The 24521-nt window shown below is 43.3% G+C and overlaps 1 protein-coding gene across 2 annotated transcripts; it reads left to right on the top strand.

Annotated features, from left to right (window-relative positions):
* The first annotated feature begins 628 nt into the window (after nt 1-628).
* Nucleotides 629-24361, top strand: PLEKHG7 (pleckstrin homology and RhoGEF domain containing G7). 2 transcript variants are annotated; one of them, XR_014160614.1, is made up of 17 exons: nt 629-1424; nt 2012-2707; nt 6046-6071; nt 8049-8185; nt 8317-8357; nt 9666-9767; nt 10661-10810; nt 12106-12201; nt 12624-12719; nt 14363-14476; nt 15258-15429; nt 16103-16218; nt 17099-17192; nt 20443-20522; nt 21519-21678; nt 23622-23687; nt 23933-24076. XR_014160614.1 is itself a non-coding variant. In XM_081878241.1 (17 exons), exons 2-17 carry the CDS (start codon nt 2045-2047, stop codon nt 24038-24040), a joined length of 2253 nt encoding a protein of 750 aa, XP_081734367.1. In that variant the 5' UTR covers nt 630-1424; nt 2012-2044; the 3' UTR covers nt 24041-24361. The 2 variants fall into 2 exon arrangements, 1 of the variants encoding a protein (XP_081734367.1); XM_081878241.1 differs by having other exon boundaries at nt 630-1424; nt 23590-23687; nt 23933-24361.
* The last annotated feature ends 160 nt before the right edge of the window (nt 24362-24521 follow it).

Genomic DNA, 24521 nt, shown 5'->3' with positions numbered 1-24521 from the left:
GAAATGTTTTTTCTATATAATATTCAGTTTGCTAACTATAAATATTTTTATTAATTGCAGATTTCACTGATGAAGGACCAGAGTAGTTGGAAATGCATTGGACAAAAAAAAACCCTGTTCTGTTTTTCCTAACCTGTGCTTTTTGCTCCTTGTTGCAGTTGTTTAGAGCTTCCCCCTTCTTTGTTGGCATAAGGAGTTGTAGCATACCGACCATTTTATTGGGGACAATCCCCATTTTTTGATACCTATCTCTGGTAAATCACCAGCCCTATTTTGTCCATATTTTGTTTGGTGCTGTTTTGCCATGTTACATTTTGCAGTTGTTCAGGTTTCACTGGGCCACATAAATTGAAGCTGAGGTGAGATTTGAAAACACAGGGATCTCCCGGCTCCCTGGTAATCCTCATTGCCACCACAGAATTGGTCTTCAACTGGTGAGTCAGGAACGTCTATGGGCTCATGAACTGATCTCTGGTAGGTCACAACAGCAGCACTACCACCATAGAAGTATATGCTAGAGAGAGAGAGAGATTGGGAAGGAGGATCCCCAAAAGCATTTGTGGATGAAAGGTTGAAAAACTGAAGACTACTTTGCTACACTATGTCATATCTAATAGTGTATATATAACAGCTACCATAATGGGCTAGGTGATCTAGCTAAAAAATATGGTATTATCACAACCACCCAACATTCTACCAGTATTATGTCAACATGAGTCATCTTTGCTATTATCAGCAGGGGCGGGAATATTTTGTGCATTCACATGATATTGAAGGGAGATTTTGATAAGAAGTTTAAGGGGGGATTTTTAAAAGGGCTTCATTATTAAGGGCACAGGAAGGTTCTTTGTGTGAAGGGACAGCAAAGGGAACATCACAAAGGAAAGGTCGAGCTGTTCTAATTGTACGCTTATTCACAAAGGACAGGCACAGTGGATGACAAATCTCCCCTGTTGACATGTTTCTTGATCCTCTTTCATCCATTGTTCTCCCCTGAGTGAAGCGAATGTGTCAAAATGTTGAACTCAGAAGCTGGAGGGGGGGAGGAATTAAGAATTGGGAAGAAAAGGAGAATTCAACAAACATTCCCAAAGAGCAAAGAAAATCAGTTATGTGTTGCGGCAGATCATGTTACCTTCTGCAAACTCGCTTGCTACCACTTCCCTTTGCACTGTTGAGATAAAGAAAGACCTTGGAAACATACAAAGAGGAAAAACAAGTTCCCTATTCCTGCATTCAGAAAGGAGGCTGGGAAAGTGAAAAGAGGAATTTCCACCCTTCAGTCTAAAAAGGCAGAAAAACTACCCGTGGCTTTAGCCATTGTGTTAAACAACTTCCCTGTTACACATTTTCTCGTGCAGGTCATGTTTACCCCCAAGGAAGCTGGCTGTATCAGTGATCCCTGCACACCTGCTGTTGAAACAGTAAGTACTGAGCTACAGCGTTATCAGATTCATGTGTTATGGTATCATGCTTCTGTTTATAGAATACTGCTAATTAACTCCCCTTGGGTGCTTTTCAGTTTTGTGTTATAACCATTCAAAATCCTGCGAAATCAAGCTACTTGAAAATGATGGGCAGCACAACTTTAGCCTGATTTACTCTCATAAACAAGCCCCATGCTGTCCAGTGGTGCATCGGATTGCCCCTAACATTTCACCAACATGAACAGGTCTGTGCTGATTAAGCATCAAAGTCAGGGATTGGCCAGTATAAATTTATAACTGAATCCATGGCCACAGAACAAAGTGCCTTGGTTGATTTCTGCTTCTTTGTGGAAAGCTTTTAGAGCCTCTCCTTCTGACAGCAGAACCCATTCCAATCTCTTATGCTGCCCCCTAAAACCTGGCATCAAAAACACCCTCCCTCCAGTGAATCACAATCGGAAAAGGGTGTTGGTATGCAAGTCTTTCATTGTCAAAGGGGGTTCCTTGGATTGTAGCAGCACAAGGGTGTTTTTAAATATAAAATGTTGGCTTTGAGAATGAAATCCTTCCTTTCATCTCTGTAGATCTTTCTGCTGTGATTAAAGGATTCATTAAAAATGGAGTGCAAATCTTTTGAAGTGGATGAAGCAGTCTACTTGGAGGATCAATGTCATATTCTTGAGGTGACCAAACCACAAGAAGACAATTTGGATTTGGCAGGAAAGAGTGACGTGGGAAATATTGTCTTTTCATCCTGCGAAACCCCAGCCCCATCCAGCCCTGAGATCAAATTGTACCCTAATAATATCACCAAGAGGAGGGCCTTTAGTGACAGCCCAAATCTACTCCACGTTCCACCTGTGGAGGATGGCGATGGTGACTTCACACCTTACCAATTTAACAGGCATGCTCCAGGAAGGATTTCTACTTCTCCAACTCTTAGGAGGCTACGAAACAGTACCCCATCACTCTCTCAGGTCTTCTCACTACAAAACAGCACTGAGAGTGCAAGGGGGCACAAGCAGATGCCACAAACTGAATCAACTCTTCTTGCTTCTCAGAGGTGCACTCTGCATTCTCAGCATTGCTCTTTGAACTCCAACTCTGGCATGCACACCGATTCACTGACACTGAAAGAAAACTCCACATTGGCTGACACACTATCAGTTCCACCACATCCTAAAGATGATTTTGTTGATGATAACACATTGCAGAACACGAGGGAGATCAGCCCTTCTTCCCTAACTAAGGAGAAACAGAATTCTCAGGAATGTGTTCAGGTAAGTAACGCATTTCCTCGTTCTTTGGTTTGCTATGTTTTGCTGATTGCTCAGATGGAACTGAAGACTGGTACTATAAATCAAGCCATTTCCGCTCTTGGGGTTGTAATCAACTAACTTTTTCTCAGAGTAGGCCCATAGAAATTTCATGGCCATGACTAAATTAGGTCCATTAATTCCAATGCGCCGACCTTGAGTAAAACTTGGTTGACTACGGCCATTAGATTTAAGGAGAATGTGACAGTCTAATCAATATTTAGCTAGGCCAGATTGCATGTGATGCCTCTCTTTGAGAGCAGGATTAAACATGCACGTAATAGCTAAACATCTGCACATTAGGGGGCTATAAAGTGAGGCATATTTTGTTTGCTTTTGCAGTGGTACCTCGGGTTACATATGCTTCAGGTTACAGACTCCGCTAACCCAGAAATAGTACCTCAGGTTAAGAACTTTGCTTCAGGATGAGAACAGAAATCGTGCTCCAGCGGCGTGGTGGCAGCAGGAGGCCCCATTAGCTAAAGTGGTGCTTCAGGTTAAGAACAGTTTCAGGTTAAGAACGGACCTCCAGAATGAATTAAGTACTTAACCCGAGGTACCACTGTACTTTTTAAACTAAACTCAGTAGGGGGTGTTATGTACTGAAGTTCTCACCCTGGGCCAACAGGGGGATACTGTAGATAGCTATGCAAATGAAGGATCGAAAGTGACATTCAGTGATTGGCTAGTTACAGAAAATGGTTACTGTTGCATTCTAGTGGAGCTCTATATAAGCAGGCTGACTGAGCTCCTCAGATCAGTTCTGTTCCAGCTTACAAATAAAGAGCTGCTTGGAAGAATCGCTGTGTCGTCTGATATGTTCGCCCACAACTTAACAGGGGGCATGGTAATGAAATCTGTCCCCCGCCCTATGGCCTTTCTTCTCTGCTCTCCACTGAAGCCTTTTCTCCCCAGACTGCCTCCAATACCTGAAGTTAGCAGGGGATTTGTTCCAAAGAGCAGAGTGTATGCAAATAAGGAGGTGGAGCAGGGAGGTGATGCCCATGTCAGAAGTGGTTTTAGGGTAGCCTGACCGGTTTGGCTGCATCGGGCCAACCACCTGTCTCCTGGATCCTTGCCCATCCTGGCTAATAAAAGCAAGCCGGGAAGGGCTGGGCGATGGGCTCTGCGGGGTGGTGAATGCTTCCCTCTGTGAGGGAGCATTCCCAGATCCGCTGAAAGAGGCGGTCATCAAACCGCTTCTTAAAAAACCATCTTTAGACCTGGCCAGTATGGCCAACTATCGCCCAGTCTCAAATCTTCCATTCTTGGGCAAGGTGATTGAGCGCGTGGTTGCTGAACAACTCCAGGCACGCCTGGAGGATGCGGACCATTTGGATCCCTTCCAATCGGGATTCAGGCCTCATCATGGGACTGAAACTGCCTTGGTCGCGCTGGTTGATGATCTCCGGCGAGCTAGGGACAAAGGTGAGAGCTGTTTCCTAGTTCTGCTGGATCTCTCAGCGGCCTTTGATACAATCGACCATAACATCCTTCTGGACCGTCTAGAGGGGCTGGGAGCTGGGGGCACTGTTATACAGTGGTTTCGCTCCTTCCTCCTGGGCCGTGTTCAGAAAGTGGTGGTGGGGGATGAGTGTTCAGACCCCTGGGCCCTCACTTGTGGGGTGCCTCAGGGTTCCGTCCTCTCCCCCATGCTTTTTAACATCTATATGAAGCCGCTGGGAGAGATCATCAGGGGGTTTGGACTGGGTGTCCATCAATATGCAGATGATACCCAGCTCTACCTCTCTTTCAAATCAGAACCAGTGAAGGCGGTGAAGGTCCTGTGTGAGTGCCTGGAGGCGGTTGGAGGATGGATGGCGGCTAATGGATTGAGGTTGAATCCTGACAAGACAGAAGTACTGTTTTGGGGGGACAGGGGGCGGGCTGGTGTGGAGGACTCCCTGGTCCTGAATGGGGTAACTGTGCCCCTGAAGGACCAGGTGCGCAGCCTGGGAGTCATTTTGGACTTACAGCTGTCCATGGAGGCGCAGGTCAATTCTGTATCCAGGGCAGCTGTCTACCAACTCCACCTGGTACGCAGGCTGAGACCCTACCTGCCCGCGGACTGTCTCGCCAGAGTGGTGCATGCTCTAGTTATCTCCCGCTTGGACTACTGCAATGCGCTCTACGTGGGGCTACCTTTGAAGGTGACTCGGAAACTACAACTAATCCAGAATGCGGCAGCTAGACTGGTGACTGGGGGCAGCCGCCGAGACCACATAACACCGGTCTTGAAAGACCTACATTGGCTCCCAGTACGTTTCTGAGCACAATTCAAAGTGCTGGTGTTGACCTTTAAAGCCCTAAACGGCCTCGGCCCAGTATACCTAAAGGAGCGTCTCCACCCCCATCGTTCTGCCCGGACGCTGAGGTCCAGCGCCGAGGGCCTTCTGGCGGTTCCCTCATTACGAGAAACAAAGCTACAGGGAACCAGGCAGAGGGCCTTCTCGGTAGTGGCACCCGCCTTGTGGAACGCCCTCCCATCAGATGTCAAAGCGATAAATAACTACCTGACATTCAGAAGACATCTTAAGGCAGCCCTGTTCAGGGAAGTTTTTAATCTATGATATTTTAGTGTATTTCTGGTTTTTATGGAAGCCGCCCAGAGTGGCTGGGGAAACCCAGCCAGATGGGCGGGGTACAAATAATAAATTATTATTATTATATTATTATTATCGGGCGACGACACCACAGGGCGTGCTGCAGCAATGATGTGGAAAGGAGAGTGAGAGGTGGGCTGTGTGTGCCAAATTTTAGCATCACACAGGGCGCCACTGAAATTTGAGAGCCCAAAATCTACCACTGCCCATGCCTGACCCACCACCATATTCGGTCTGGTCTGAAAACAATGCTCCCCCCACTCCCACTTTATAGCCAAACCAGCACACATCTAGTTGCCCATTCCTTATTTGTATCGTTGAATATAGTTTTCAGAAATGCAGTAGCAGCCGCGATGAGAGTTCCCCTTCAAAAATAAATAGGAGCTTAAGGAGGAGAGAAAGGAGGAAACTTTCTTTGGGATCCCAGGGGAAGGGGAAGGGTTAAACTCGCCTTCTCCAAAGTTCCAATCCTAACTAAAATGAGATGCACTTATCACCACTATTATGGAGGTTCGGTTTTTGCTTAGGGGTTGAGAACAGGTGAGTTTTGATTCTGTTCTGAAACAATTGTTTCACTAAAATGATTAAGAATTAAATTTCACTTTGCAATTCCTTTCTTCAGCAAGAACATGCAAGGTTAAAAGTGTCATTCTTGTGCCTTTTATAAAGACTAACATAGAATGCTTTATTCTTTTTCAGGAATTACATTTGCATAAACCTAGCAGGTACGTATTTATTTTAAAAGAAAATGGCAAAAAAGAAGCACTCCCTCGTTCATTTTTATACTTTTGTTGACTCTTAATGAACCATTAAGAGTCAAGAGTGACATATTTACTGTAGCTAGCAAGATTTGTTCTATATAAATTTAGGGGGCTAGCACTGTAACTTTCTGCCACTTTCACACCTTAATGAGAGTTGCTTTATAAGCTAAAAATTGACTCTCAGGCATGCCCCAGCTATTGTTTATTGAGAAGTCTCATAAGCATCTCTTTTATTGTTGTGTTATTGTTGTGTTATTTGTTATTAATTTTTCTAGCTTTTCTAAATACATAAAAGTCACAGCCCAGAACACTGAAATCAATGGGTATGAGGCATGTGCCTGGTTGACATCAAGACCACATTAATACTACTTATGGGCCACAAATCAAATCTGATCCATCCAGCAATCAACAGAATGCATTGTTTCTAGCAAATCTTGGAGGGGATAGCTCAGTAGGTTAGAGTGTGGTGCTGATAATGCCAAGGTTGTGGGTTCGATCCCCGTATGGGACAACTTCATATTCTTGCATTGCAGGGGTTGGACTAGGTGATCCTCAGGATCCTTTCTATGATTCTCTGTCACTTAGGTTCCACAGTGTTAGAATTTATGATAATCTCTATGTGACCTGAACACACCATAGAACAAAGGGTGTGAGATTTCACTTTGCTGTTAAGGTTGACTGACCACAGCACATATTTGCTTTTTCCAAACCCGAAACATTATTGACCGTTCACAAATCTACAACGCTAATACACCCTTACAACAAAAATAATTCAGAAAAATCAGATGTGTCTCATGGAAAGTCAACCAAACAGCATCTTCTTGTTCAATATTATTTTGGGGGTCTTATGCATATTTCCGTTTCAATACAAATTTTTGGACATTCATCCATCTGTAAATCTAAGGTACACAACTCGCAAGAAAAGTCAGCAGAATAATCTTGTCATATTAGATTTTGGGGACAACTTAGTTTGCAAAACTGGCAGCAGGACTATCAAGGCCACAAGGCCACTCTATAGCCCCACTGTGGCCTGACATGATTCAGGTCAATTCTGGACCTGACTTGATTTGCTTTGCTTAGCAAAGTCAAATCACAAAATCCACTGACAATTGCAGAAACACAAACAGTATGTGTTTAGATCACAAATGTCATCTAAAATTGGACTTCAGCTGTGATATCTTGCTAGCTACCTGCCATGCCAACACTACAAGGCTATCTTAAGGAAGGGCAGCAGGTTCACTTGTATAAATTTTTAACTACCTTATGTGAATGTCTTTATCTTTTAAAAAAAAATCTATATGAAAATTAATATTCAGATATTACTTAAATCTTAGACATTTTTGCAGTAAGCAGTAAGTAAATGTAATAAATAAATAAATAAATAAATAAATGTGCATATTGGTACATTTTTAAGGTGTATCGTAAAATTTGTAGAATTGTAAAATCTGAAGGAAAATTGTGTTCTGATGTGCAACTTTGGTCGCTACTTAAAAATGTGAACCAAACAAAATCCTCTCCCTTCCCTACCTAATGGTCATGTATTTGAATGTCATTTCTATTAAAAGGGTATAATGAATCTTCATTCCGTCATCTCACAGTTCTTTGAGATGGTGCACATGAAATGGCTGCTGTGTGGAAACCATTCTTAAATTAGCACTACAGCATCCATTGCCTTACCATGTCAATCAGGCTGTTCTCTTCATGCCATACTTTTTTAATTTTGGAGTCTGTGATGGTTTGAAGAAACTGCCCAAGCCACTTCTTGGAGATTGTAACATTAAAGATCATGCATTATTTTCACACAGAGACATTTTCAAACAACCAGTAAAGTGGGTTTTTTGGAGGGGAGCATTGATACGGCTCCTTGCCGAGGGCACAAGGAACCCTAGGTGTGCCTCCTAGTAGTAGTAGCATCATACAATGTTTGTGTTTGCCTTGCAGTCTATACAACTCAGCTGAACGGAGGCACAGCTCGGTGGTGGTGAGCTTGCCTGGATTTGAGATGTTCCCTGGAGACCTGCTGATATCAGATAGTGCAGCAGAATTCCTTTACCATTCAGCATCACTGCACAGCTCAGGTGAATACAGATGCCAATGGAATAGATAGCCCTGTTTTTGATTCCCACCCCCCTCTCCCCATGAAGTCAAATTTACCATGAAATACTTTATCATTTCTATAGCTAACAATGTCCTTGTTTCTGTTCATTAGAATCCAAAAAGCCCTGGTGGCCATTTGCTAAAAAAGGAACTGTGAGTATTTTGCAAATCCCTCTTTCTCTCCATGTCCCAGTATTTCTATATATATATATGGGTTTGTCTCTACCAACAGTCCCCAAAGCACATATTTATTGTGGGACAGGTTTGGGAATGTTGTTTTGAATAAAATGTAAAGAGAGCAGATTTTTAAAAGTTGCAGACATGCACCCAAACACACTTCAGGTGTTGCTTGGACATGCAGATATTTATAAAAATGGAACAGGGAAACATCTCTAAGTGACCGTGAAAGAGAGTGAGAGAGAAAGGTAACTGCTTACCTTTTCAACCTTTGGGAATGCAGCAGCTCTTGGAATCAGATGCAGATGCCTTGAGTTCTGTGCAACATTACAGCTGAGCCAGCACCTCAGCAGCCACCTGTTTTTAAGCAAATTTAGGCTATATGGCTATATGGACACAGAATCCTTGCTTCTAACTTTCCCACTCTGGCACTTTTGATAGAAAGAGATTGGTGCACCACTATGTTTATGGAGGATGGAGAGGACATGCCCAGTGTAATTAAGGTTCCAGGTCTGTCATTCTGCTGAATACAATAAATTAAGGAAATATAACTACTTAACAATGAGAGACACGGGTGGCGCTGTGGTCTAAACTACAGAGGCTAGGGCTTGCTGATCAGAAGGTCGGCAGTTCGAATCCCTGCGACGGGGTGAGCTCCCATTGTTCGGTCCCTGCTCCTGCCAACCTAGCAGTTCGAAAGCACGTCAAAGTGCAAGTAGATAAATAGGTACCGTTCCAGTGGGAAGGTAAATGGTGTTTCTGTGCGCTGTTCTCGTTCGCCAGAAGCAGCTTAGTCATGCTGGCCACATGACTCAGAAGCTGTGTGCGGACAAATGCCAGCTCCCTTGGTCTTTAGAGCGAGATGAGCGTGCAACCCCAGAATCGTCTGCAACTGGACCTAACAGTCAGGGGTACATTTACCTTTACCTTTTATCTACCTAACAATAGATATATTAGGGGAATATATCTACCTAATGAATATTGGTCTGACCATCTTTCAGTACAGTGGCATGCATATACTTTGTGTCAATACTGACTAATCCGTTATTTTAAAATAGACTAATCATTTATGGATCTATATTCTGTAGTAGTTAGTAATCACATTACAATAAATTCAAAATTTGGTGCATTTTCAAAATTCAGTTTGGGGAAAGCTGTCTGCTTGCACAAATCACAATTTGAGGAAGAATCTGCAACATCCTCTATCTGCAACATCTTCCCCATGGCTATGGATTTCACAGATTTACTGCTGCTTTTTTTGTTTTGTTTTTTGTCTTTAAACAGAGTAAAGACAAACACAAACAAATATCAGATCTGGAAAACTGTCTGTCCACAGTAACCCTCAACATACCAGATTGTAGTGATTATGAATTTCAAAGTGTCAAGGTACGAAAATGCTTCATATACTATAATGATGCAATTTGTGTGTTGGTCCTCATTTTTAGTCTTCTGTTCTTCTGTTTGGTTTTCCTTAGCTCTGCAATCCTATACCCACTTATTTACCGGTATATGTGGGCATAGACAGATGCGCGCGCTCACGCGCGCACACACACAGAGTGCTTCCAGACTGTCACTATTTTGAAGGAGGGTTTCAAGTGCATACCGAAACTTTAGGTTTGTGCAATTGAAATAGATAAAGGCACTCTGGGCTCATTCACACTTCCACATGTGCTGTGCCTAGGAAGCACAGGTCTGAGCAGTTTTACGCTTGACCCGCTCCTTTCCGAGGGAAAACCCGCACTTTAGTGTTCAATTGGAACAAACGGCAATCCGGGGGAAACCCAACTTGACATTTGCTCTGACTTGGCACTAAAGAACTGTTTTCCCCAAGGGAAAGCAGCAGGAGAAGCGGAAACACAGATAAGCCCTCTGTTACCTTTGTGACAGCACCACAAATCCACTTTAATAAAAACTCTTCCTTCTTACAGTTAGGAAAGAGACATAGTGAAAAATGTGGGGTGGATGAATGGGAACGTGTATAAACACTCCAGAAACAAATTGGGATAAATGCTCAATTAACTAGTCATCAGGAAGAAAATATACACATATGCATGAATGTATGAACTTCTCAGTAGACATACTTCTTTTCGGTGTAAATTGTTGAGTACTTCTAAGTATACTTTAAGAGTCTTTTACAATGTAACACTGAAGCAGAAGCAGAAGCCAATGGCAACCCAAACAAGGGTATTTAGCACCAACAACAGCTTCAGTGATTGAACGGAAGAGCTGTTTGTATGGAAATGTGCATAAATATTTGTGTTTGTGCTCTCAACTGATAGGGTAAAACTTGGCAGGAAATCATGAATATGCATCAGCTTGAGCCAAAAGCCAGCAGTGATCAGTTAGATACTAAGAAGGAAGAAGCCTTGTGGGAGCTTTTCACAACTGAATGCACCTACCTTCTTGATCATCTCCAGGTTCTCAAAATGGTAGGCTTGGATTTCGCAACCCTTTCCTTCCCATTGTGGGGTGTTCGCTATGTCACTAGCCATCAATCTAAATGGGAAGTACCTTCACACAACCGTTTGTTCCTGCAGGAGGCAGCCTTTTGCAATTAGCTCATAGCAGTACTTAAACACGGATCTCTGTCTTGCAGCTCACTGGAGCATATTCTGACAAGCGTTAAAGACAGGCTACAGGTTAGAAAGTGCATTGGGCCGTTCAGCTACAGAGCCATCACTTGTTAGAAAATTGGGTCACAGACTTGGAAGGGCATCTAACCTCCAACTGATGCAGGAGATTCACTGCTACAACTTTCCCAATAGGTGACCATCCAACTTCTGCTTTAAAAAAAAAAGCTTCTCACTTTTGGCTTGCACACACAACTCTGGAATTTGTCTTTCTAACTACCAGTATGTTGAGGGAGGGGGCCCCACCCATTTTCTGTCTGCAACAGAGCCACTTCCTTTGTTACCTTAATGGCCCATACTCAGAAGGTCATTACCTCACCTGGGAGCTAACCTGGCTATTCCAGGAACTGAATCTGTGCTGGATCCAGGAATTAGAAGGGGGCTCAGGCATACAGCCTCTTTCCCATCTACCCCAAAATTCATAACAGCATTTAAATACCTCAGCAAGTGAACAAAATCACTTGTTTTGAATGATAATTAGAACAAGGTTATTTTCACCATATCAGCAGTTGGGTCTTTCAACGAGAATGTTTTCAGAGACCAGCAAAGTATTCCATGGAAAGTCCTGTTATGATGAAGATGCCTCATCCTCAAGAATATTATATGCCACTTGAATAGCTTGGCTATACCTGTTTACTAGATGTAAGGCTCACTTAGTTCAGTGAGACTTACTCCTTGGTTAACGTATAAGGATTGTAGCCTAAATGCTTTAGAATCTAAGCCATCAGGATAGCTTGATTCAAATTAATTGAGTGGCCATTTTACCGAGACAAGGAAATTGCTCTCTTCAGCTTGTCAGCAATACAGAATCTGCAATGTTTCCTAGAATGTGACTGCTTATGTGTTTAGCGCATGCATGGAGGGTCTGTGGGGAAAGATTTCAAGTTTCAGGGCAAGGAGGAATTAATGTTTGTTAAGTGCTAGAGGCAGGTGTATAGCAGCAAGATGACAAATGAAGCCCATTTGTTATGTTTACTAGAGCTATAATGAACTTGGGTAAGGAATGTTTTACGGAAAAGGAAATCTGTAGCAACCCTGAGGTTCAGGGATTTGGAGAAGAAATAACTAACTAGGCATTGATGTGTTTTCTGAAGATATTTATGGATACATTAAGGTACCTGCAATGCAAGGAGTTTCTCTCGGATGTGGACTCTGGGCTACTGTTTGCCAACCTAGAGGAGTTAAATCAGGTGAGAAAACACTCTAATTTGTAGATTGACACTAAACAACATGTATCAACACTGTGGCTTTTCATTCTACGGCTTTAATACAATAGTTAAATCAAAACTATATTAACAAGCTCAAAGCAGCGTGGGTCCTTCTATTTAAATACTCCCTTTGGGGAATTTAGACATATAAGACCTGTGGAATTACATCTTCTAGTGCATTTGTCTTAAAGCAACAATGGCTCACTTATAGTCTATGTAGCAAATGTTGCCTTCAAAAACACAACAAATCATCCCTGGGTATTTGTTTGGAGTAGTGAAGCTGAATATGCTCACTATGCTTTACATTTTTCTTCCACTGAATTATAAAAGCTCAGAGCTCATTTAGTGCCTTGCAGTCGAATCTTTCATCCAAAGGACATCTTGAATAAGCTTCTCTTACTTAGGTGAGCCTCAGTTTTGTGACCAGTTTCTTCAGTGCTATAAAGGATCACCTTGTCCAGCCTATGCCTTCCATAGATTTCATCCCTGTGCTCACAAAGGTAAGAGTGACAATGTGTTAAGCTTAGCTGATGCATCAGTAAATGGTTAAAGAGCAGATAGAAGAGACTAGGTGTAAATGGACAGTTTTCACTGTCAAGAAATGAAACAGGGATCTGTATCGGAACTGCTGTTTTTTAACTTGTTCAGAAATGACCTAGAGTTTACACCCTGACCATGGCATGCTACCATCCACAGTTAAGTAGTGTGTGTGTGTGTGTGTGTGTGTGTGTGTGTGTGTGTACACATCCTTAAGGTTGTAGCCCCCATGAAACTACAATTCCAACTGCAATTGAGTTAGACTGACAGGGAAACAAGGGCAAGGGGGGAAGGGAACTATTATTTCTTGACCAGACTTTGTTTTTAAAGTATTTTCCTCTTCTCTCTGTACCTAGGGTATATAAACACCCACTTAGATAACCACTTCATACCTCCAATGAAGTAGGCTCTGGCCCATGAGAGCATAAATCACAGTACATTTCTTACAGTGCGGCTCTATGCAAGTTTAGTTGTGCTCATGGTACAATTTTGCTCGTGTCTACTCAGAGTAAGTCCCATTGACTTCACTGAGGCTTATTCTCAGGTAAACGAGCACAGGAGTGCAGCTTTACAGCCAGGTAAATGGTTATAACATTACAGCTTTAACATTTAAGATGCCAGCATGAATTTGTTGGCTGCATGACTACCCCTCTGGAATTCATCTTATTCTTGATTATGCGGAGGGGTTGATGAGTTTTAAGATTCAGCACCACTAAGCAAAGACCTTAGAATGACCTGAAGCAGCCAGCAAGAATGTGGAGTTAAAATTCTCCAAAAGTCCATGTCTTTTTGTAAACAAAAAATACAGTCCATCAAAAGGTATTTTAAAATTCATTTATTTCAGTGGGGATTTTCTGTAGCACAGTGCTATGTATATTTAGGCAAAAGTGAATCCCATTGACATCAGTGGAACTTATTGTGAAGGTAAGTGTGGATTGGGCTACTATCTTAAGCACACACTGGAAAAAAGGCTTAACTGTGGATGGAGCATGCACTTAGAATGGTAATCCATCCTTACTACGAAGTAACAAGGAATTATTTGCCATCTCAGATATCTCTGATCACAGAGGGTTGTGGACAAGTACCAAAAAATAATAATATGTGCAATAAATGTATAGGCTCCTTCTGGAGGAAAGGCAAGGTATAAATCTAATACAGTGGTGCCCCGCAAGACGAATGCCTCGCAAGACGAAAAACTCGCCAGACGAAAGGGTTTTCCGTTTTTCGAGGTGCTTCGCAAGATGAATTTCCCTATGGGCTTGCTTCGCAAGACGAAAACGTCTTGCGGGTTTGCTTCCTTTTTCGTAAAACCGTTAATACCTGGGGAATCCGTGCTCCGTAAGACGAAAAAATCGCAAGACAAAGCAACTCGCGGAACGAATTATTTTCGTCTTGCGAGGCACCACTGTAAATGAATATTTGGTCCTCACAATGCCAAGTGGGATATGCAACATTAGTCATACTGCAAGTGGACTCATTAAAATCATAGAACCATAGAACTGTAGAGTTGTAAGAGATCCCAAGGGCTTGCAATGGGCTTGAGTCTATTCTGAGTATAACTTAGTTTTTGATATTGCCCTCAGTGATTTACATTTTTGTCTTGTAGTATTTCCAAGGGAACCTGTGTCAGAGTCATCAGATGTACTGCCTGAATTATACCTCTGCTATCTTTTACTTGGAAAAACTGAAGAAAAGAGAAGATTTTGGGATCTATTTGAAAGTAAAGCAATTGTTTTGCTGTTATCCTTGTTCAACATTTACAGTTGTGATATTACAGTGGCATTTTTTTCAAAGTCAGTTGCTATCATAGTTCACTGATACGGTTAAGGGTGAACTAAAGTATACATTTAATGAACTAATAATAAACATCAATACCCATCCTTGTTCATCAGAAATCACTATCTCTACTATCATCCCCCTCCACTTCATGTGGCTTATACATCAAGAAATGTGTCATTTTAAAGTAAAATATGCTATTGGGGGGAATTATTGGGGATGATTTTCTTATGTCAGCCTGAACTGGGGACACTTGAGAGTGTCTGTAGGGAAGGAATGGATTTTTCTGGTATTTGGAGCCTATGTTGTTTAGCGTTTTAAGCACTAGTGCAAGCTCTTTGAATTGGGCCTAGAAATATATGGAAATCTAGTTCCTGTGATAAAGTGGGGGTGCTCTGCAACCTTTTCCACCACCCCCTTGAGGCCTGTACGCACAAAAGACTTATCTGCATGATATTTCCCTTCCTTTTTTTTATTTAGGTGGACGATTCATCCCAATTATTACCACATTAAGTGTGAGGTATAAGAGAAGGGGGTGCATTTATTCCTCTGCTATGGGAACTGGGTTGCCATTCTGAAAGCAATGACAATGCAGGGTTCTCATGAAATTTATTTTACTTAAGAAATGTGTAGCATACTGCTGATTGGCGGTATGAAGCATTTTTCTGCTTACTGTCAAGAGTACACTTGTTAATCCTAATACAAAATTTATCTGTATTCGATAGTGGTGTGAACAGAACGAGCGGTGCAAACGTCTCCATCTGGCAGAACTGCTGGTTGCCCCTTTGCACAAACTGACCCGCTACCCCCTTCTCCTGAAGAATGTATGGAAAAATACAGAGGCAGCTGAGAAATCTGTCATTGGTACAATTAAAGAAAAGGTGGAGAAATCTATAAGTGAGTTGGAGAAGGTCTGAAACTGCATTCTTGGTTCAGAAGTTGTTTCGAGTTGTTTTCACAGAGCCAGTCCTACCAATAGGCAGAGTGGTATGGCTGCCTCAGGCAGCAGGTTTTATGTGGCATGAAAAGGCAGCTAGTTCTTTAATTTGTTGTGCTTGTATTTTTATACCAGGGATAGGGAGAATTGTTTGTGGGATTTCATGCCTCAGGTGCCAAAACAACTTGGCTGATGTTGTGTGCTTTACACTTGACTTGGGTTTTGGTGGGGAGGGCCTGGGTACCATTTGCTCCTCAGCCTCATCCAACAAAAATACCTTGGGCCAACCTTTATTGCTCAGCATTTAGGCATGCATGAAGACTGTATGGCAAAAACTATTCCCCTAGGAACTGAAACATGAAAATACCTTCACTAGCTACAAACAAAAGTAATATTATGTAAACCAGCTCATTCCAAAGAACACTATAAGCCTGATAACTCATATTTGGTATGAAACATGAACATTGATGCTCATACTCTTAACATCCACAGGGATGACAACACTGACTAGAATATATCAATACAGGAGGCACTCAGCTCTCCATATAGAGAATGCTAAGGCCCATATTAATGAAGGACACAGATTTCATTTTCAGTAAGCCAACCTTGCTGCTCCATGGTGTATCTTTTCAGGAGATTTGGAAGGGAAAGTGAAATGGCTGGATAACTTCCAGAAATTTAAACAGCTACAGGAAATTATAGTTTGGCCTTCACTTTGGGATCAAGAAAAAAGATTTTTTGTTCCTGAGGTAAGCAATTTTTATTCATCCATCTTAAAAATATGTCCATAGCAGGGTCTTCTTAAATCTGCATAAAACTGTTAAAATAACATGGACAAATATTCATGGCTTAACTTCCGAATAGGTAACTAGCTCTAGAATGTTCTAAATACGCTCTGGAGAGGTGCCTGCACATAGACCACGCAGATCTTAGACCAGCACCCATACAAGTGAGCACTGAAAAAGTAATAAGCAAATATGGAGGGAGGCACAAGAGGGAGAGCTTTCCATGATGAGAGTGAGTAATTTGGAGGACAATAAAATAATATGGGCGCTGAAGGTGGGAATGTAAATAGATTTATTTGGAAATGATTCCTGAGGAAATCAATGGGGAGGAAGCAAAAATGGAAGGGGAAAAGAAAAGAGGTAGCCCTGTTCAGGGAAGTTTTTAATGTGTGATATTTTAGTGTATTTTTGGTCTCTGTGGAAGCCGCCCAGAGTGGCTGGGAAAACCCAGCCAGATGGGTGGGGTACAAATAAATTATTATTATTATTATTATTATTATTATTATTATTATTATTATTATTATTATTTCTAATGACACAGCATTTATAAATGGATTCAGTCAGAAGGCAAGGAATTAATTTGACATTGGCCATGCCCATTTTGACATGCAGCCCTCAAAGGGTTGGGCATGAGTCAAGGTTAGTCACTGCTGCTGTATAGGATTGGCGGGTGCTGATAACCCACGCTACGCCACTGCTGTCAAGGTGGTATTTGTCTAACACATGTAGCCAGTCAACCAATTAAATAGTCCATTATATTATTTCTGTTACTCAGAATTTTAATTGCACTGTTACCACTTTTTATTCAAAAGTTCCATGATTATCTCTCTTTCTCCATCACCAGTGTCTCAAGAACTTATTAAGAGAAAACCCAAATGAAAACATCTTGTCACCAACAAAGAGATTTCTTGTTCATGAGGGGAGATTAACCCTAGCAGGTAAAGAGTGCTTTCTGTATCATAGTTATGTTACACAGCGAACAGAAATGTATACCTAACTCAAACTAATCTGCAAACCTAAAGAGAGGATATGAATAAAAGTTGGACAAGTGCTGTATTAAGATGTTATGAACCTCCATGTTCAACATGGGAGCATAGAGTGGGGTGCATCACCTAACCTTCCCCTGGTGTCATGTCTACACCTGACATTTGCTCATACAATATGAATATCTGTAGAGAGAGGGCTTTCCTGCATAGAACTATACATGCAAAGGCATGCCCAGAATATGGAACCTCAATCATTCAGTGTTCCAGATTCTGATGAAGGCTTTGCCTATACAACTATATGAGCAAAGGCCCCTTGCTACAGAGGTTTGTGCTCTATGTACAGACATCACAGAAGGGGTGTGTGCTGTTATTGGGGTTACTCGGTTCAAAACCACTCCTTGCTTCCATGTTGTTGAACATGAGTGCTCATGACACTAAAATAAGGCTGCAGGCCAACAAGGTCAAAGAATAAAAATATATTCAGAAGGAATAAAATCAGTGTGAGTGATGTCTCAGTACCACTCTTCTAGAGGGGGAAAAACAAGATGTGTAAAAGTAGGTCTTTTAAATAAATATGCTTTTCCAAAAGAGAAATATGTTAAACTTCAGTGTTTTCTGTTCATAATTAGCAGTCAAATTTGAACTAGATTGCTAAGAGTGAAGAATACAAAAGATTATTTTTTTAATCTGCTGTCCAGTGGCGTAGCGTGGGGGGTGCAAGGGGGGCCGGCCGCACCGGGCGCAACATCTGGGGGGCGCGCGCTCGCCGCCTCCGGAGTTGCCGAAGAGCCTCGGGCGCAGAGTTTAACTCTGAGCTGCCTGTGATGTGGGGGGCACGACTGTTCTGCAGGGGGCGTGGCGTGGATCTGTACCGTTTGCCGCTTTGATCTGGCGGAGAGCACAAGACGGGCACGTTGCTTTGCGGGAGCCGAGGAGAGGCACCTGGTTCAGTCCCGCGGGGCGCGCTTCTCTTGCGAGCCCCCCCAGCCGCCTCCCGCTGCCCACGCCGCACTTCTCCGCCCCCGCCCCTTCTCCTCGCTGTCAGCAGCCGTCTGTGTCTGATTTGAGAGGAGAACGGAGGCGAGGCGGCTGCAGCCAGCGACCCCCCTCCACCTCCCGCCCCGGGGCTACCAGAAGCCCCCCTCGGTTTCGGCTGGGGACAGAGAGCGCGCCTGCTCTTCCATGCGCACCGCTGCCCCATTGGAAGGGTGGCGGAGGAGCTGCAAGCCAGGGTGCGCGCCATGAGCCTCAGCCTTGGCGTTCAGGGGCCAGTGGTGGAAGCAGGGCCAGTGGTGGAAGTGCGGTGCTTTCCCCGGGTTGCTGGGCGTGGGGAGCCCTCGGGGCGCGGCAAGAGGCAGCGCTCCTGGCTGCAGGTCCGAGGCCCGGCTGCTGCCCGCCTCTCGCGGCAGGAGGGAGTTGCGCTGCCGCCGCCGCCGCCACCCGCAAGGAGCCAGCCACTCGCTGCCCACGAGGCTCCTCTCTGGCCAGCCTGCCAGCTGGGCTCATCCTCCTTGCCAGCGCAGGCAGCGGGCTCTGCTCCCGGGGGACCTCCCGGGGGAGCGCAGCAAAGGGGCGCCCTTCTCAGCCTCCCCACAAAGGGGCACAAGCAAAGGGCACGTCCCGGCGCCGTGGTCGTGCCCTTTGCTCCGCTGCGAGCCACGCTGCCGCTCGCCTTCGCCTTTCACAACAGCCCCGCAGGGTAGCCCAGGCTGCGAGGTCAACCCAGCGAGAACTCTCCGAGGCTTCTCTCGGGCCCCAGACCAGCCCTCCAGCGCCGCCACGGCCGGTCTCTTGAGTCCGTTGCCAGGCCACGGAGGGCCAGCAGCCAAGCCTGACAAGCGCAGAATATAGAGGCTTGGTGGGGGGGGCACCACAGCGTGGGGTGCAAATTACGTGTCTTGCCCCGGATTAGGGGGCGCAAATTACTTCCCTTGCCCCGGGTGCTGACAACCCACGCTACGCCGCTGCTGGCATGCTCTGGTCCATGGGGTCACGAAGAGTTGGGCACAACTAAATGACTAAACAACAACAACATAATGAATGAGGAAGCTTTCCAAACCAGTTCCTTTTTCGGGGTAGTTATGTACCGCAAATTAGTATCTCCAAAGAAGTTGCTCTGTTGCCACAGAAACAAATGGGTAGGATCCTCTTTCCACCCACTTCACCAGGCTGGTAAAGGTAAAGGTAAAGGGACCCCTGACCATTAGGTCCAGTCGTGACCGACTCTGGGGTTGCAGCGCACATCTCGCTTTACTTGCCGAGGGAGCCGGCGTACAGCTTCCAGGTCATGTGGCCAGCAGGACTAAGCTCCAAATAACGCGAGGTGCCACTGTAGTAGGAATCTCCTTTCTTGCAACTTGGAGCCATTGGTCTGGCTAAACATCAGGAAAAGCCTTCTGACAGTTAAGAGCAGTGGCGTAGCGTGGGGGGTGCAGGGGGGGGCCGGCCGCACCGGGCGCAACATCTGGGGGTTAGGGTTAGGGGACGCAAATCCACAGGTTAGGGGCGCAAATCCATGGGTTAGGAGGCGCAAATTACTTGCCTTGCCCCGGGTGCTGACAACCCACGCTACGCCACTGCTGCTGTCTGCTTTTGAAATGAACTGGCAGGCGGTCATATACTTAAGACAGATAAAAATGTAACAGCTGATAGGCTATGGAATGTTACAAATAATTTGACAGTATATATCCCTGGTTATTTTTGCTTTATAATCTGTTTGATAATCTTTTACTCGTGGGAGATTCAGTCATTTCACTAGCTCTGCTAAAAACTATTAAAATATTATGTGAGTTATGCAAGCAATAGTGATCCACCATTCTTCCGTACTACTTTGGCTGCTCATGTATTGCAAATGTTAAACAACCCAAACTACAAAGCTGAATATTTTTCATATCCAGACTTTTTAATACTAAGCAGGTGGTGATATGGGGCAGCTGTTGGCTTCCTACTTCCTTTAAAATTAATCTCTGGAGCTTGAGCCACAAAACTTGAAAGTTCAGTTCTATTCATTAAAACAAACTTCCTAGAATTCTGGAACTAGAAAAACTATGCTTGAATCTCTTAGCAAGTAATTTTCCAAATTCTTTCAGTCAAGATAAATCCAAAAGCAAAATGTAGTGATGAATTTAAGGCAGAAAATGTGAAGTTTTGTTACAAAATAAAAACATAAGAACCAGTGTTTACTTTTGCGTTTATTCCTCAGAACATATGAGACTTGTTGATGTCTACCTATTTCTGTTTGATGATTTGCTGTTGATTACAAAGCCTAACCGGCACAAAAAGGTAAGAAGAAAGGAAAAGAAAGATCAGCTACAGCTGTTGTGTTCATGCACATTTTGCTCTGTAGGTGCAGTAAACATTTATGTAATATTTTAAAATCATTAAAGTACAAATGTTGAGGGAAGAGTTGTGAATTGCTGACATATCAAAGAAATGAAGAACAGACCCTGGCAATTATACGATACTTAGGGGCAGTGCCTCATAGTGGGCACATTTTGGTAACCCCTTAGGAGTAGAGGGCCATATTTTGATTTCATGCAAGTAGTCACTTGCATTTGATTTCATGCAATATGCACTTATTTTTTAAAGAAGCTGCAGTCCCTGGTGGCCCAAGCCTGGCTCCTTTTAACCCACCACCTCCTATTACCTTGTTGACTTAGATGTAAAAAGCAGACATCTGAAAGTAAAGGTAAAGGGACCCCTGACTATTAGGTCCAGTCGTGACTGACTCTGGGGTTGTGGCGCTCATCTCACTTTACTGGCTGAGGGAGCCGGCGTACAGCTTCCGGGTCATGTGGCCAGCATGACTAAGCTGCTTCTGGCGAGCCAGCACGGAAACGCCATTTACCTTCCCGCTGGAGCAGTACCTATTTATCTACTTGCACTTTGAGGCGCTGTTGAACTGCTAGGTTGGCAGGACATCTGAAAGTAGACATGCTTTAAATGTACAGTGTTGATGTGACTAAGGTTTCATGTGCTTTCAGATACACTGAGGCTCCATAGTTTCCTTGTATTTTAAAGAACTGCAGCATAGCAGTCAACTGTATGCCTACTTATTACATTTAACAAAAATTATTAGAGCTTGAAATGTGTTTATGATACAAAGCTAGTGCCATGGAACAGAAAAAATAAGCATTTTAATCTTGTGGCAATTTTGACTTAAGTTCCAAGAGCTGCCATTCACAAATTTAAGTCAAGTACTACATGTCAGAAATGCCACAACTACAATCCGGAATATAGAATGCTTAGGTAACGTATTGGTTTTCCTTTCTGTTTCAGAAATCTGTAGTTTCTGACCTGAGTTTAACACCTGTTGGCCCCTTTTTCACTCCCGAATTGCAATCTTTGCTTGAAGGTGGTGGCTACTGCACTGTGCTTGACCAGCCTATCCCATTAGACAGAATGGTAGTAAGAAATATTGAGTCCTTCCACATAACAGGTATGTTAAATACGTTTTACATATGGCTTGGTTACATTCTTCAAATATTGAGTAGATGCATGGCATCCATGGACCAGAGCACGCCAGGCACTTCTGTCTTCCACTGCCTCCCGCAGTTTAGTCAAACTCATGCTGGTAGCTTCGAGAACACTATCCAACCATTTCGTCCTCTGTCGTCCCCTTCTCCTTGTGCCCTCAACATCAGGGTCTTTTCCAGGGAGTCTTCTCATGAGGTGGCCAAAGTATTGGAGCCTCAGCTTCACAATCTGTCCTTCCAGTGAGCACTCAGGGCTGGTTTCCTTAAGAATGGATAGGTTTGCTCTTCTTGTAGTCCATGGGACTCTCAAGAGTCTCCTCCAGCCCCATAATTCAAAAGCATCAATTCTTCGGGGATCAGCCTTCTTTATGGTCCAGCTCTCACTTCCATACATCACTACTGGGAAAACCATAGCTTTTACTATACGGACCTTTGTTGGCAAGGTGATGTCTCTACTTTTTAAGATGCTGTCTAGGTTTGTCATTGCTTTTCTCCCAAGAAGCAGGCGTCTTTTAATTTCATGGCTGCTGTCACCATCTGCAGTGATCATGGAGCCCAAGAAAGTAAAATATGGCATATATGTAGGGACAGCTATTTTCTGTGCCCATCTTAAATAGCTCTCTCTTAAAATATTTGGAACACAATACAAATAAGCCAGTTGCTACCCCTCAAGCAAAATATATTCATTTCAGTCATCCCACCTCAATTTTTCTTCAGTCTCTGGGATGTACCGTATTTTTCGCCCCATAGGACGCACCTAGTTTTTTTTGGGGGGGAAATAAAGAAAAAAATATTATTTCCCCCCCCCCCAGGCGCGGGGCTGGCGGGGGGAAGCCCGAGCTTCCCCCAATCCCAGCCCCGAGAACAGCCTGCTATCCGCAAGCCTAGGGAGGCCAGCAGTAAGTCGCCCCGGTCTCCCCAGGCTTCAGAATGCAGGCAGCTTGCCCCAGGACAGCAGGCAGCTCTGTGCAGCCATCGGGAGGCAGGCGCGACTTTGCGCCCCGCTCCGGATGGCTGCGCAGACCTGCGCTCGCCCCGGGACTGCAGGCAGCTCTGCGTTCGCCCCATAGGACGCACACACATTTTTTGGAGGGGGAAAAGTGCGTCCTATAGGGCGAAAAATACGGTATATAGGTCCAACAGCTTACAATGGTAGTGAAGGGAATTTACATGGTAAATCAGAGAAAGTGTGCTGAAGGAAATCAATTTTGATCAGACAGACCTGCCTCACTTCAGGATTAAAGATGTAACACCACTGTCTGTGCTAAACCAACCAATGTTCAAAAGAAATATTATTTTTTTGGAACACTTCTCATTTTGCCCACTATTCTAAACTGATCAGCTAAACTATCTTCACTCCTTTTCCTCTCCATGGATTCAGACTTGCTCCTGTTTCTGTATAAAATTAGAATCCAAGTGAAGACCTAGCTTTTGCATTTCCCATCAATGTGATTTTATGAGACCCCTTGTGATCACTGGTTTAATATCCATCTAAATCATATCTTTATGATATGCAACTATGTCAAATTGTAAAAAAAAAGGACAGAAGTGCCAGCTTTGCAGGTGGCAGCTCACTATGTAATTGTTGTTGTTTAGAAAATAGTTACACCACATAGCATGTAGTTTTATTTTCCCTAAAGCCAGAAGATTGCAGCTCACTCTCAGTCCCTTATCCCTGGTTACTTCTATATCCAAAACCAAGCTTAGGTATTGTTGATATTTCATGCAGTCTAAAAGTCAATCAATGGATGCATACAAGTTCCATTGAAGTAGTTCTTGTGGCCTGTTTCAAAGGTAACAGATATTTGCTCCTTATAGAGGTCTGGAGTGAAAGCTGTGGAAGATGTCTTACCATGTGTCAATTGTTTTCTTAGTTTTTGGACTACGAAATACTTTTCTAATACAGCATAGAAATCGGTTTCAGCAGTGCATAGCAGCCTTTTTACTACAAGCACAGACTGAGTCTCTCAAAGTAAGTATTTTATTTTACAAACATTAAAAAAAAATAAACGCAAGCAATACACCTAAGATAATGCTAACACCTTTCCCCAAATGATTTGAGCTAGTTTATTTGTCTGTCCTGGGTACTGTCCCTACCCCACTAGAGTGAGATACCCCTTTCAAAAATATGAATAGATGCTATTGCCTAATTAGCTATATGGAAAGTATGTATCCCTAAGTTACTTTTGTTATTAAAACTTCTTTTTCACCTTACAGAAAACATGGATGTCACAGATGGAAACAGCAATATCAAATTGCACAAAGAGAGAAAATAAACCCAAAACTTCATTTTTTAGTTTACCTGCTGAATCATCTGAAATTTAGTTGTGGAACCACTAGACAATGTAACAGATTTACTTTTTTTAAAAAAAAAAACAAAACAAGGCATGCAAAATGTCTGTGAACATTTTTTGGAGCCTGGAAAGGTGAGACTCTGGAAACAATCTTGCTGGAACAGAATTCAGAGAAGGAAAAGAGCAACTTGGATGGTCATCATTCAAACTGTAGTGCTATGCTTATGGCCTTTGGTTCCTCACAGGATGGCTTGTTTTGGTTTAGCATTCCATGATAAAAACTAGAAAATATATGTGATATGATACGGAAAAGGGAAAGAAAACTAGTGTCATTAAACCAACATCTTTAAAACTGCCTTTACAAGTTCTTCTGCAGTCAAACTGGGGTACCAGTAATCATGAGACCCGCTTAAATCAGAGTATTTTGTTTTTTGATCAAATACTACCGGGTTATGAAAGAAAGAAAATCCGTACAATTTTTTCCTACCTCAGAAACAGTCTTCACACTGATC

Source organism: Podarcis erhardii (assembly GCF_964252035.2).
Source record: "Podarcis erhardii genome assembly, chromosome: 10".
NCBI lineage: Eukaryota > Metazoa > Chordata > Lepidosauria > Squamata > Lacertidae > Podarcis > Podarcis erhardii.
Note: the sequence above shows the minus strand (reverse complement) of the source record. Positions and strands in the feature narration are given on the sequence as shown.